At 33.0% G+C, this 15273-nt stretch overlaps 1 protein-coding gene across 2 annotated transcripts in view; it reads right to left on the bottom strand.

The window, feature by feature from the left end:
- Positions 1 to 15273, bottom strand: part of LOC114333774 (probable multidrug resistance-associated protein lethal(2)03659) — an 85678-nt gene that overhangs the window by 40865 nt on the left and 29540 nt on the right. The window contains exons 1-2 of one of the 2 annotated variants that reach the window (XM_050644049.1): positions 9325 to 9558; positions 3468 to 3704 (exon numbers count right to left, since the gene is read on the bottom strand). In XM_050644049.1, the coding sequence (XP_050500006.1) occupies positions 3468 to 3704; positions 9325 to 9404 (317 nt within the window). In that variant the 5' untranslated portion in view covers positions 9405 to 9558. Of the gene's footprint in view, positions 1 to 3467; positions 3705 to 9324; positions 9559 to 15273 lie in introns of those variants that run through there. The other variant, XM_050644051.1, reaches the window with a different exon arrangement.

Genomic DNA, 15273 nt, shown 5'->3' with positions numbered 1-15273 from the left:
ACATCAATTCAATAATAATTCATCAAAAGAAATGTGGAAGACACTAAAGTTGAATAAATTTCTTCCCGATAAAAATAAAAATATTCCAGAGGATTTAAAAAAGCCTAACGATCTAAATAATTTTTTTATAAAATCTGTTCCTAATAAAAAACCACCCCAACATCTTTCAAATTTTTATAATAATAATAGATTACTCAATGAAAACTTTAAATTTAAGGAAATTAATGACTTGTTTGTTTTTAAGACCATATCAGATATAAAAACGAATGCGAGAGGGTGTGATGGTATAAATATTAAATTAATTAAACTTTGTTGTCCTCATATCGTACCATACATTACACATATTATAAATTATTGTTTAACAGAGAATGTCTGTCCGGCGATGTGGAAGAGGGCAGTTGTGAGGGTATTGCCGAAGAAACAAAATCCAAAAGAAATGAAAGACTTGCGAGGTATCAGTATTTTACCTACTTTATCCAAAGTATTGGAAAGAGCTATGGAAATTCAAATAAAGGAATATATACAAAAATTTTCTCTTTTACCTGATGTTCAATCTGGATTTCGCAAAGGCTTTAGTTGCACAACTGCACTTTTGCATATTGTCGATGACATACTTACGGCTATAGATGACAGAAAATGTACTATATTGATTTTATTAGATTTTAGCAGAGCTTTTGACACTATTAACCATGAATTAATGATAAGCATTTTAAAGTATTTAGGATTTTCCTATGATGCGTTGTTACTTATAATAAGCTATTTGGAAGGGCGACAACAGCATGTTAATATAGAAGGTCAAAATTCAAACTCTTTGAATATTAATTCAGGAGTTCCACAAGGCTCAATATTGGGTCCTTTATTATTTTCTCTATATACTTCTAATCTTCTCTCTAAGCTTCAGTCATGCCAAGCTCATTTATATGCTGATGACACTCAGCTCTACTACAGTTTCCCAATCGAAAATTTAAAAAACGCTAATGATCTGATTAATGCCGATTTAAAAAGATTTGTAGAAGCTGCTTTAAACCATTGCCTATGCATCAATTCCAGTAAATCAAACATATTAATATTTGGGCCAAAAAATCAAAGGGAATTAGTTTTACCATCAATCCAAATCCAAATTCAGGATTCAATTCTTGATGTTGTTGATGTGGCAAAGAATTTGGGTGTATTAATGGATTCAGAGTTAAGATTCGAAAAACATATAAATAAATTGATACAGCGTGCCTACGCTTCAATTAAGATTATATACGGTAATCGACATTTTCTACCATTTAATGTTAAGAAAGTTTTGTGTGAATCTCTTGTACTTTCAAATTTTAATTATGCTGACGCTCTTTACGGTCCTAATTTAGCCACTCACTACAAGAATAAAATTCAAAAAGTTCAAAATTCCTGTCTAAGACTCATATTTGGCATTCGCAGAAGACAAAGAGTTTCACATAAAATTAAGGAAATTGAGTGGCTGAATATGGAAAATAGAAGGGTACATCATACAGTCTGTCTTTATCATAAAATAATTCTAACAAAAAAACCGTCTTATCTTCATCGTAAAATCACGTATCGAACGGACATACACAACTTAAATATTAGATATAAAGGTTTGCTGGCAATACCGAAATTTAAAACAGAGATATTTAGAAGGTCTTTTAGGTATCAGGTATGTCATTTGTATAATTCATTACCATCAACAATAAAAGTATTAAACATTGGGCAGTTTAAATCCAAATCTAGAGACTATTTGTTTATTTCTCAATCATAATTTTGGTTCTGGACGAACATAATGCTCGAGCTCGAATAAATTGGTAAATGAAACGAAATTATTGTTGTTTTTATAATGGCACTATATAGATAAGTTTTTTTTTTCTTTTTCGGGTTAAGTGGAAGAACATTTTCTCTAAATGGCGACATTTCAGAAAATGAACTTCGCCCTTTATTTCTGAAAATAATATATTATGTTTTATATAAAAATGTACATTTCTATATTGAAGAAATAATAAAGACGATATTATTATTATTATTATTATTATATACTCTGAGTTTAGTTTTGTTGTTTATTTCTGACTTTCCAAAAATTGTATTATTTAAAAAGTAATACACGTTAGTTGCCTTCTTCAGTTTATTACTTATTGCAAGTCCGTTTTCCCATCCTCTGTTATTATATTTCCCAAATATTCAAAAGTAAATACGTATTCTATTACTTGTTCCCTTACTATTATATTAGTATTCCTTTTTCTTTTCTCATCTTCATTTATTATCATAAGTTTTGTTTTGTTGAGATTCATTTCCATTTTTAATTTCTGTATTTCTTTTTGTCAAATATTTATTAGTTTCTGCATTTTCTCTACTGTGTCTGTGATTAAAACTATATCGTCAGCGTATAGAAGGGAATTGATCTGGAATTCTAACGTATTTTTTTTTTTATTAATTGCTGGACACAGTCATTAAACAAGAAAGCCAAACTAAAGAAAAAAAGAATGTGTGTGTACTTTGTACGCACGTAAGAAGTTATACTTCTATTATATGATTTAAACGAAAGTAATATACTTTTTATTTATATTTTGTTTAAATATTAAACTAATTTATACTTACTACTTCTCAAACATTTTTATTAGAACAGTGCCAAAAATTAAAATAATAAAAGGATAAAACACACACAAACACATTAAACAAGCCACAAATGATGTCTGAACATTAATTGTCGAAATTTTTTTTAACTAAATACGTATTTTCTGAAAATACAATTATATAATAAATATACTTACAATCATAAAATGTATTAAAAAAACAAAAAAGAAAGTTTCTATTGGGACTCGAACCAGCGCTGATAAGAGCGGTTGGTATTGGAATTCATTTGCCTTCTCCGCTTAGCCACGGACACTATGTGTCATTATTTACGAAGATCGACTAACTAAACGGATTAAACTTGTGATATTTTGATATTTTGAAAATTGATCAAATTATTTTAATTTTGAATTGAAATGATTTAGAATTGAAAAAATACAACAAAACATAGAGTCAAAAAACAATATATTAGGTGAATATTGATAGAAATTTTGATGGTAATCAAATTATATAAATAAAAGTATTACATACTATGTATTTTGGCAGATCAAATAGGTAGGTCTATACCCATGATACATTAACAATTATTACGTACCTGTTGCTTTTAAAAACTATTTAAAAGTCACTACAATATTATAAACTTTTTTGTTTCTGTCCTCACAACAATAAAACTAATATATTATACATTTGTTTACCTTTACCTTTACCTCCAAACCACAGCTGCCATATCGGATAATTTTTGACATGTCATTTGAACATCCAATCAGAACAAAGTTATAATGCGCATGCGCCGGGCTGATAGGTTTTAACATATAAAAAAATCACCCTCTATCGCCGGTAAAGAAGTATAACTTCAAAAATTAACACATTAATTCCAACTTAATAAACATGCAATTACTTACATAACTATAGATCTAACAATCACTTGTATCATTCCTAGTAAAAAATATTTTAAACCATAGCATTTACATAATATTCGAAAAAGAGACAAGTATCCATGATTTTTTACGTCATCTTTAATACATTTTTCGACCTCATTTCCGGCTTCTTCTGCTTTGCATTTCTTGAGTACTTCATAAAGTTCATCCTCTTCGAAGGTTCCTCTTTTGTGTGTTTTCCAAAATATTGGCAAGGTGTATCTGAAATAGAAAAGATATGTTTTAATTTTTGTTTTAAATAACATAATCAAAAAATTTTTTGATTAATTTAACTAAAAAATAATAATGATTTTTAATAGTAGTATCTAATAATCCCAAGCACATACATTGAAATACTGTACAGAAACATCAATTGTACAGCAACATCAATACGGATAAGCTTCTGAAGAAATTGGAAGCCTTTGAAATCTGGATGCATCGGAGAATTCTATGAATCAGTTGAGTGGTATACTCCATTTAATAATACAAGGCAAGGTAGACGGAAGAAGCTGGCCTGGTCGAAGAAGAACATTATGCCTTACAAAATTGAAAGAATGGTTTAACATATCCTCTGCATCTCTTTTCCGAGCTGCCGTTTATCAAAATTACTATAGCCAATTTGATAACCAACGCTCGATAATCGAGCAGAGTACATGAAGAAAATAAGGTCTTGTCGCGTCAGTCTGGGGCCCTTCTCATTCCCTACCCTGACTCTGTGGTCTGGGATGGTTCTACAATTCAAGAAGTTCTTTTATTTCTCTAGTTTAGAAATAGTAGCTAGTGCTTTTACATTTTAGGGTTCAGTTTATAATGTAAGAAATGCGAGCTTTGACTTGGTTCTTCTCAGAACCAGTCAAAGTCTCAGAAGCAACGTAGCAGTTATTTTACATTTTAGGTTTACGTATATGTAAGAAACTGCATCGAGTTTTTATCAGAACTCAGTGCAACCCCCTGCACTGACCATCAAGGCCCATAGTGCAAACCCCATTACCTTAGCCCTGGAGGGCTGAGGTATGTGAGTAGTGTTTTGAAAAGAAACTATGAACAACAAAAATATGAATCTATGGAGAGAGACCGACCCAAACCCGGCTCCAGAGAATTCTATAAAGCAATTTCCACTGAAAAAAGAGGACATAGAACCAATTCTATCCCTACACTGAGAGACAATCAAGGCCATATGATAATCGACGATATAGAACTCACAGAAGAATGGAAAGGGTATTTCAGGGACCTTCTAAACATCATACAGTATGAAAGACAATCAAGGCCATATGATAATAGACGATCAAGAACTAACAGAAGAATGGAAAGGGTATTTCAGGGACCTTCTAAACATCATACAGGAAGAACAGCACAAATAAGAGATCTATATCACAGCTGACATGCCCGTCGAAAGTCCCTCTTTTGAAGAAACCTACTAGTTTTTACTAGTATACGCAGATGACATTGATCTCGTTGGAGACTCCATCCTATCCACAAAAGCCATTTTCAACAAGGTGGAAGAAGCAACAAGAGAAGTAGAGCTGAGGATTAATGAAAAGAAGACGAAATATATGTGTATAAATAGAACGACACGTAGAGACAGGATAGGACAAAATGTGATGGTCAACACCTTCAATTTCGAAAGAGTACAACGTTTTAAGTGTCTAGGGGCCGTAATCACAGCTGACAACGATGTTACTGAAGAAATAAAAGACATAATCCAGTCGGAAAATCGCTGTTTATTCGCAGTGGATAAGCATATAAAATCAAAAAATCTTACAAGATGTTCCAAGATCAAAATCTATAAATCCATCGTCAGACCTGTACTAACGTGTGGATGCGAAACGTGGACCATGACCAAATCAAACGAAGAGAAGCTTAGACGTTTTGAACGAAAAATACTTATACCGTTCTTATACTAAATTTACAATCAAGATGCAGTAGAAATAAACAAACTAAGACACGTTAAATGCTACTAGGAGCACTCCAGAATCATAATTTATAATGTATAAACTTTGGAAATCATAGTTTGAGATATACAATGTATATACATTGTAAATTATGATTTGGGAGTGCTCCTAATAGCATTTAACGGGTCTTGTTTGTTTATTTCTACTGCATCTTGATTGTAAACTTAGTATAGAAAAATTTCCTATACTATCCAGTTTTCTATATTGTCTATACTGTCTAAGATAGGGTGATAGTCCATCACCCTGTCTTAGTCCATTTTTGCAATGGAAGGGTCTTTAGAAATCGTTTTGGATTTTTACCATGCTCTCTGCTCCTGTGAGAATAAGTTCAGTTAATTGAACAAGATGAAGTGGTATTTGAAATTATACCATAGCAAGTAGAAGTTTACCTCTATTAACAGAGTCGTATGCGGCTTTGAAGTCCACGAATATGTGCTGGGTGACGATGCCGAACTCTAGAGTTTTTTCAAGGATCTGCCTCACTATGAATATCTGGTCCGTTGTTGATTTATTAGGACGGAAATCGCACTGATATCCTCCCACTATATATTCGGCGTAGGTATTTGGTACAATACGTTGGACAACACTGTATATGTCATATTGAGTAGAGTGATGCTTCTATAATTATCACACACCATTATGGCTCCCTTTTTGTGTTGAGGACATAGTACGGGAGTTAGTTTGATATTAAAGTAGTTTCAAATATTATCAAAGAGTTTCATAACTAGAAATAGGTACATAACTTTATCCCAATGAAGTCAACCAAAACTATGTAGACAATATAGCTCCGAACTATTGGTTGACATCAGAAAAGATGTTTCCTGAAACAGAAGGTTCCATACTCGCCATTCAGGATCAGGATATTCCAACGAACAACTATCTGAAAATATCGTCAAAGTGTCAAGAAACCCTAAAACATCTACTGCAACGGAATATAAGGAACGACATTCAATAGGAAAGATTCTTGGTCAAGAGATACCTTGTTAATAAACTAGAATTTCTCCAAACCAATTATCTCCCATATTATTAATACGTCATACAGAGTATGCTTGAGTATGTATAAATATATCAGTGCAAGAAAAGGTGTAAAAAGAATATAGGTATTAGTGTTTTTAGTAAATATTTATTATAATTTTTGTGTCTTTGGAATTGTCTTCCTCGGGAATAAGATATTTTATAATAATAGTAAGTATATTTAAAGTATTTTTGTATTAAATTTGTCAGTATGTATGAGAAATCTTGTGACCTGTCAAAGCAAAAGGGATATAGCTCGGTGGTTGAGCGTGTGACCGGAGATCAAGAGGTCCCGGGTTCAAATCCCGGACGATTCATTTTTTTTATATTTTTGGTATCGTTTTAATTAAAATTTTTTAAAAGTGGTAGGTAAAGAAAGTTAGTTTAATATTTAAATAAAATACAAATAACCTGTTATGTATATTAATTTCGTTGAAATCATAATAATAGAAGTATAACTTCTTACGTGCGTACAAAGTACACACACATTCTTTTTTTTTTATATATATTATCTGCAGCAGTGCGGAAAAGCTGCACGTATATTGTGTTGAACCAGGTTATGAGGTTCTTTAACCAGGATGTTCTTCTTCTCTCTGGACCTCGCTTTCCAAATATTTTTCTTTGCAGGATGGCTTGTAGGAGGGTATATCTGGATTTATTTCGCATAATGTGTTCGATTGTAATATTCTAGATTTGATGGTGGTCAATATTTCTCGGGTCTCTTCATTCTTGTGAGTAAGTAAACATTTTTTACTGTATAAAAGCAAAATAAAACAATAATACATTGAAATGTAATACTAAATCTTAGTGCCTCTGGAGTACCATGCAAGCACTTTCAATTAATATTGTGGAATATTCCTATTGAATGTAGCAAATAATTGTTCTAGTGTAGGAAACAGAGGTTGAACCTCGCAAAAGAGACACAAGTCAGGTTTTATTTTTTTTTTTCTGGTATATCAAAGGGTGCTTATTATAAGACTAACTTTTTCTTAAAAAATTTCGCCCCGGAACCCCCCTTTTCATGCCTTTAAAGGGGGTAATTTGTGGTTTTTGCGAAACGTAGCCCTTCCTGTACGTTTTGCAAAAAATTTACTTAATAGTAAAATGAAGAGGACTATATTTCCTACTATATATTTCTCGCCAGCATATGTCTATCACCCACCGTTTATCGGGGGTGGCGCCCCAAAGTTGATAAGTTTTTAAAAAAGATGTTTTTAAAAAAAATTATTTTTCCCTAACTGTAATGAAAATAAGAAGAAACCCTGGGGAGATTAATCACATAGAAGTGGCTGATATTTTGGTAAAGGTTTCATTTAAGAGCAATTGCCCGTTTTTTAATTACGTTTTAAGAGGGTGTTACGTTTTAAAAAACCTCTTTTTATACCATCTGTACCGCCTATGCTAGAGTAAAAAAACTTTCAGCGATTATCCATGTACTGGTGTTATTTACAAATTTCTATAATGCACGCCCATTTTTTTCCGGAACCACCCCAAATAAAAAGGAGAATTAATAGAGAAAGTGATTTTCTTGGAATCATTTACATTATTGGAATCATTTACATGCCCTTTTACTTGGAATCATTTACATGCCCTTTATTAAAATGCTTCATATATCATTTTGTGCACGTTCTTATTACCCATGGGTGGACTCCAAAATAGATTTCTTAATGCAACCCCTGCAGCCAAAAAAATAAATAAAAAGGGGGTTGAAAAAAAATTTTTTTTTTTGCTTTTTGACCCATATGGACAATAATGGACATATGCTCCATCAATAGGGTTTTTCATAAATATATTTTATTATTGCAACATCCCTGCGGAAACTACCCCTATCCTTGAAAATATACTGCAGAAACTACCCCTATCCCTTGGAGAGTATGTTTTGACGATTTTCTCATTACCTATGCATTTTTTTTAAACAAAACTTATACAGATAAAGAGCACTATTTTCTCTACAAATAACGTCCTATGGATTTTTTTCGTATAAACAACCGTTACAACACAGTGGCGCCGTAAACCTCAGAAATGCTTTGGCGGGCTCCAGTTTTTGTCTTTTTTTTTCGTCACCTATTCATTTTATGGATAACATGCTTATAGAAAATAAAAGAACACACTCTCTGCTATACATTATGACGTATGCATATTTTATTTTCTTTGCACCCTAAAGCCACAGTGGTGGCCGAAAATCAATTTTTGATTATTTTCTTTATTAATTCTACTTTTTTTTTGGATGGTTCCGGGGAAAATATGGGGGTACATTATACAAATTTGTAAATAACACTAGTACATGGATAATCGCTGAAAGTTTTCTTACTCTAACATAGGCGGTTCAGTTGGTATAAAAAGGGGTTTTTTAAAATGTAACACCCTGTAATTAAGAAATTTTCAATTCCCATTATATGAAACCTATACCAAAAAATCAGCCTCTTATTTGTGATTAATTGCCTCAGGTTTTCTTCTTAATTTTCATTACAGTTAGGGAAAAATAATTCTTTTTAAAAACATCTTTTTTAAAAATTTGTCCACTTTGGAGCGCCACCCCCGCTACGCTAAACGGTGAGTGATAGACATAATATGCTGTCGGGAAATAAATAGTAGGAAATAGAGTCCTCTTCATTTTACTATTAAGTAAATTTTTTGCAAAACCCACAGGAAGGGCTACGTTTCGCAAAAACCACAAATTACCCCCTTTAAAGGGGTGAAAAGGGGGGTTCCGGGTGAATTTTTTTAAGAAAAAGTTAGTCTCATAAAAAGCATCCCTTGATACCTGTACCAGAAAAAAAATTAAACCGGACTTGTGTCCATTTTGCGAGGTTCAACCTGTTTCCTACACTATTATTGTGTAGGGAATAATTTCTCATCAAATAAATATTACTTACAAAAATATGATTCTAGATAAGAAGTTGGAATTCTGTATGGGATGTTCCTGTCTGTTATCACTTAGTTTATTCTTGTTCATGATTATCCCTGACCATCCTCACATCACCACAAGCTTGCAAATATTTGTCAACTGTGCGTTATTACGCAATAACAACTTACAATACGTCTATGTTGTTATAAAATAAAAAAACTTACACTTATATAAAATCCATCACTTAAATATAAACTTTATCAATGTGCACTCAAACAATAAATTAATAATTGTTCATACTGATAAACAAAAAAGAAATTTTCTAGGAAATTGCAAAATCATATCTCCAGACATATAATAAATATTTATCCTAATAAATATTTATCCTGAATAAGTGTTTATGGTGGTAGAAAAATAAAAATTTGCAAATCAGCTAATACAGATAATTTATATGAAGAAATAGGTTTAACTGATTAGCGTTAAATTTATGTTTACATGGGATTAAGCCACATCTGATTGTAGTAACAAAGCAAAAAATAAAAAAATATGAAAAAAATTTTTTTAAGAAACGCTTTTCTTTAGTTACGAGTAACTAAAATTAAAAATATTATAAAAAAATCAACTAAAAAGCAAAAAATAAAAAAAATTTAAAAAATGTAACACATTCGCCCCACGCTTTTCTTTAACGAATGTGTTAGATTTTTTCAATTTTTTTTTGTTTTTTGCTTTTTAGTTGATTTTTTCTAATATTTTTAATTTTAGTCACTCGTAACTAAAGAAAAGCGTTTCTTAAAAAAAATTGTTTTTTTTTTATTTAAATAATAATTAATAAACATAAAACAATTTTTTTATTGACTATTCGTGTATTGTTCCCGCGAATGCATACGTCTGCAAATTTTCATTCATTTGCATTGAAGAAAGGGCAGTGAAATTAACGTCTAAAGATTTAACCCAAACGATTGAACTAAAGAAAAGCGTTTAAAAAGTGTATTTTTTATAATTTGTTGTTTGGCGTTTAAAATAGTTGTGTGTTAAAAATAGTTAGGTGTTACTAAAAGTCACTTTCGGTTACCACTTTTGGTTGTGGTAACACCTCGCTATTTTTTAAAAATAACCGATTTTTGAAAACGATTTCCGGAGACGAAATCGAAATGCTATACAACAAATTATAAAATGTACCTAATTGTCATTAGAATCTTTTCGTTACAATCAATAGGGAACTTGCATAAAATTTTAAATTCGAAAAAAAATGCTATAAATCACAACAGACCATAATTTAAAACATATATATAAAAAAAGAATGTGTACCTTGTACGCACGTAAGAAGTTATACTTCTCTTATATGATTTCAGCGAAATAAAATATTTTTAACAGTTTATTTTTATTTTATTAATAATTAAACTGAGTTTAATAGTTACTTACCACTTTCCAAAAATCCAAAAATTAAAAAAAAAAGATAGCAATTGTCCGCATTTGAACCCGGGACCTCTCGATTCGTAGTCGAATGCTGTACCAACGAGGCTACGAAGGCATTGTTTTAACGGTTTCTCGGACATTATGACAAACCACGGTAACAAATTGACGAAGTGAAGTATTAAATAAAAATGTTTTAATAATACGAATTTTACCTTACTCCCGAAGAAGACAAATCCAAAGACACAAAAATTATAATAAATATACATATTTACTAAAAACACTAATATATTTTTTCCACACCTTTTTTGGACTGATACATATATCTCAAAAGATTTAGGAACGAACAACAACTGCATACTGTCTCTGTGCGCATGCGCGCAGAATAATAAAAATTCACTCCCTATCGCGCCTAAAGAAGTATAACTTCAAAAAGGTTTTTTCGGCTTTCGGTTGGCCCCTAAAGACGATTAAAATCGGGAGAAAATTCAAATTATAGCAGGCAGCCCCAAACGCGCCCTCATTGTCTGTGACGTCATATCATTATACTATTTGATGTCCTCGCCATTAATTCATTAGGTTTGGTATTCGTTATCACACTCAGTTTTATAAATATTTTGATAGTTGCTATTTCGGACTAATATTTGAGTGTTTTTGGTAAGACATAATATACACTCACCGGCACAAAAATTCCGCCAACCAAAATTAAGTTTGACAATCTATAACTTTATTATTTGTGCTTCGATTTTCAAGATTCTTGCACCAGTTTGTAGGTACATGTATTAGTATCGTTTGGTATTATTCCGGTAACAAAAAAATTGCTTGCTAGGCATTATACAGGGGTGAAAGGTAGCGTTGTATTTTCTCCTAACTTTCAAAAATTCTGTGGCAAAATGGAATTGCTGATTTTGTTTCATAGTCCTGTCATATTATCCTTAAGGCATCACTAAAATTTTGTTTTTGAATTATCCGAATATCACTTTTCTTGTAAGATCTGTACCATTTTTTTTGTAAATTGAAACACTGATTGACTCATAAAATAGAGGTTGGATTGATAAGATTAGAATGGCCCGCATGCAGCCCAGATCTCAATCCTATTGAGCATTTATGGGATGAATTAAAAAAAGCTATTCGCTGTAATCCTAGGCCTCCAGAAAATTTGGTACAGTTATGGCCCTGGTAAAAGAATATCGGGCTATTCCCCAGGCAAGTATTACACATCTTTATACGATGCCAAACCGAGCAGTCGTTGCTGCGAGAGGTGGACATACCCGCTATTGATTTGTTTTGATATTTTTAATTAAGTAAACCTTCAAAGCAGTATTCTTATTTACAGCTTTTAAAAGAAAAGAGATATTCGGATAATTCAAAAAACAAAACCTTAGTGATACTCCAGGATAATACAAAAGGACTATGAAACAAAATCAGGCCTCCAATTTTTCCACAGAATTTTTTAAAGTTAGGAGGAAAAACAACTCTTCCATTCACCCCGTATAATGCCATCTAAGCAAAATATTTTTGTTATCGGAATAATAACAAACGACATTAATACATGTACCTACAAACTGATGCAAGAATCTTGAAATCGGAGTACAAATAATAAAGTTATAGATTGTCAAACTTGATCAAAAATTTTGGGTGGCGGAATTTTGTGCCGGTGAGTGTATATTATTACAATGACATACGATAAATCTCATTTTAAAATATAATGATGTGACGTCACAAGTGTTCGCGCGCTTTTTGGGTCGTTTGAAATGGTTTAAAATACACAGAAGATTTTAAATTTGTACTTCTAAGTTATTATGAGTTTTTGAGGCGTGAATGTACAAGTTCCCTATTGTGGACATTTCCTTGTAGTTTCTTATGACATCTCATAACGTCTACACACGCTCTGACAAAACCACCTGGCTATCGGGGCTGAAAACGTTGGGTCTGGCTGTCGGAGCGTGTTTAGGCTTGTAACTGTATATATAGTATATAATTTACTATACTCCGTCTAATATACTTACCGTTGCACGTCATTCGCGTCATAGCCCGTGACATCACATGATACCAACACGAGATAATAATAATAATAATAATAATAATAACCTGTGGGAGTTTTTTGTCAGTTCTTCTATCAGGCGCGGCCCCCTGCGAATGGGGGATGCTTTCTGGGTATTCGTAGCGCCAATACCCAGAGAGTAGCAGGTATACTTGCCGTGGAACAAAAACTGACACCTGGCAGTAGGTATAAAATGCACACCCATGAGAATGGAGATAAATAATTTATGTTTAGGATCGCTGCCTGGGGATCGCCAGGGCACGTCTGGAGCCGGCGCTGGACGTGACAGCATGCGGGACGTCGGTGGCAGGGTGTTGAGGAGGCGGGCCCCTGTCATACAATCAGCTACAGCCCAACCACAACCACAACCACAAGCGAGCCAAACAACAACAAGAGCTCCACCCGCCGAAGGTGCTGCGCTGGATCATCAGCCGGCGCTCACTCAAGCGGGACGACCGAGGCAGCGCATGAAATGGACTGTGTCCATTAATGAAAACATTTTGCGCTTCTATTACAAGGTGACAAACCTCGGTCAAGAAACAATCGGCTACCGACAACAGCTGTATGCCGAATTTTGCAGGACGTACCCAGATATTATTATTATTATTATTACATAGAAATAAGGGCTGGGGTCATGGAGACCCATAAGCCCATTTACAAGAAAAATGAAATAGTACCTGCATTACAAAAATTAGCTTCGCAAATAAACTATAGACTAATAGATTGTGCACAACACTGATCAGTTTACAAACAAATAACTGTCTAGTTGGTTTTTGAAAACATTAATAGATGGAGAATTTATAATTTCCGTTGGGAGACTGTTCCATATACTAAAAATGCGATTACACAGAAAATGTTGGCGCTTTATCGACGAAAAGGGTTCCTTCTTCACTTTCAAGCTATGTCCACGTAGTCTGCTGTGATCGTCTAAAATATACAAGTGTTGCAAATCTCCATATCCATACTTTAAAATTCGGAAGGTGATAATTAAGTCACCACGGAGTCGACGAGCTTCAAAAGTTGATAACCCGGCTAAAGAAAGTCTTTGTTGGTAATCTGGCCTTCTTCGTTTGAAACATAGTCTGGTGGCCTTCTTTTGAATATTTTCGAGAAGAGTTCTATCGCGCACTAATTCTGGGCACCAAACCGTTCCACAGTACTCCAGTAGGGGTCGGACATAAGTTTTATACAAACGAATAGAACCCGAAAATGATATTTTTGTAAAAGTCTTACTAAGTAGGTATAACTTACTATTCGCTTTTTTAGTAACGTTTGAAATATGCTCCGACCAACTCAAATTTTCAGTAATTGTTACACCAAGGTCACTATATGATTCCACAGTATCCAGTAAATGCCCGTCTATCGAGTAAGACAAACGAGGGTTATTTTTTCCCAAATGTAAAACCACACACTTATCTCTATTTAGAGGTAACATCCAATCCGAACACCACTTGAAGATCGAATCTAAGTCACTTTGTAAGTCTTGCCCATTCAAGAGTGGGTCAGCAAATATTTTTGTATCGTCTGCGTAGAAAGCTTTCCTAGATTTGATATGAGATTCAAGATCACTAGCATACAACACAAATAGAAGTGGACCCAAAACAGATCCTTGTGGAACACCACTTAAAACCGTTTTTTTAGATGACAGCGACTTGCCAACTCTAACACAAAACTCCCGATTTGTTAGAAAATCATTAATCCACTCAAGAAGTTGTCCGCGAATGCCAAAATGTTCTAGTTTATACATTAATTTTCTTCTTGGTACTCGATCAAATGCTTTTGCAAAGTCTAAATATATTATATCCACAGGTCGTTTTTTATCTAATGCTGCTGTCCACTCATTAACACACCACAGTAAATTAGTCATGGTTGATCGACTTTTCACAAAGCCATGTTGTTGTAGAGGAATAATTTTTTCTCGAAGTAAAAATTCTGAAAGACACTCTGTAATAATTGATTCCATAACTTTACAAATAACAGGTGTAAGGCTTATTGGTCTGTAATTATTAGGATCTAACTTATTCCCTTTTTTAAATATAGGTGTCACCAAAGCACTTTTCCAAATTAAAGGCAAAGAGTGTGCATTAAAAGATGAACGCATCATTAGTGATAGTGGAACAGAGAGGACATCTGAACATTTTTTCAAAAATAATGTAGAAATTTTATCGGGCCCTGGAGATGAGTTGTTTTTTAATTTGTCAATATGGCGCTGAATGATTTCAGGTGAAAAATCAATATAATCAATTTTGGGAATAACTCGTGGATTACTGATTATAGGAAACTGATTTTGAGACGGTTCAATAGCAAAAACTTTAGAAAATGTATCTGCGAGAATATTAGCGATCTCACACGTGTTCTGACAAATCGTTTCATCATGCTTTTTTAACAGTGGAATGGACACTTTAGAAGACATAGCAGACCTAACATATTTATACAGTTTTTTAGAGTCGTTGCAGCTTACAATAGATTCTTCGTATGCCATTCTGGCTTCGTTGATATACTTTTTTAGTATTCCTGTGT

This window comes from Diabrotica virgifera, chromosome 1 (genome assembly GCF_917563875.1).
Source record: "Diabrotica virgifera virgifera chromosome 1, PGI_DIABVI_V3a".
NCBI classification, from domain to species: domain Eukaryota; kingdom Metazoa; phylum Arthropoda; class Insecta; order Coleoptera; family Chrysomelidae; genus Diabrotica; species Diabrotica virgifera.
The sequence above is the reverse complement of the archived record's forward strand: the minus strand, read 5'-3'. Positions and strand labels throughout refer to the sequence as shown.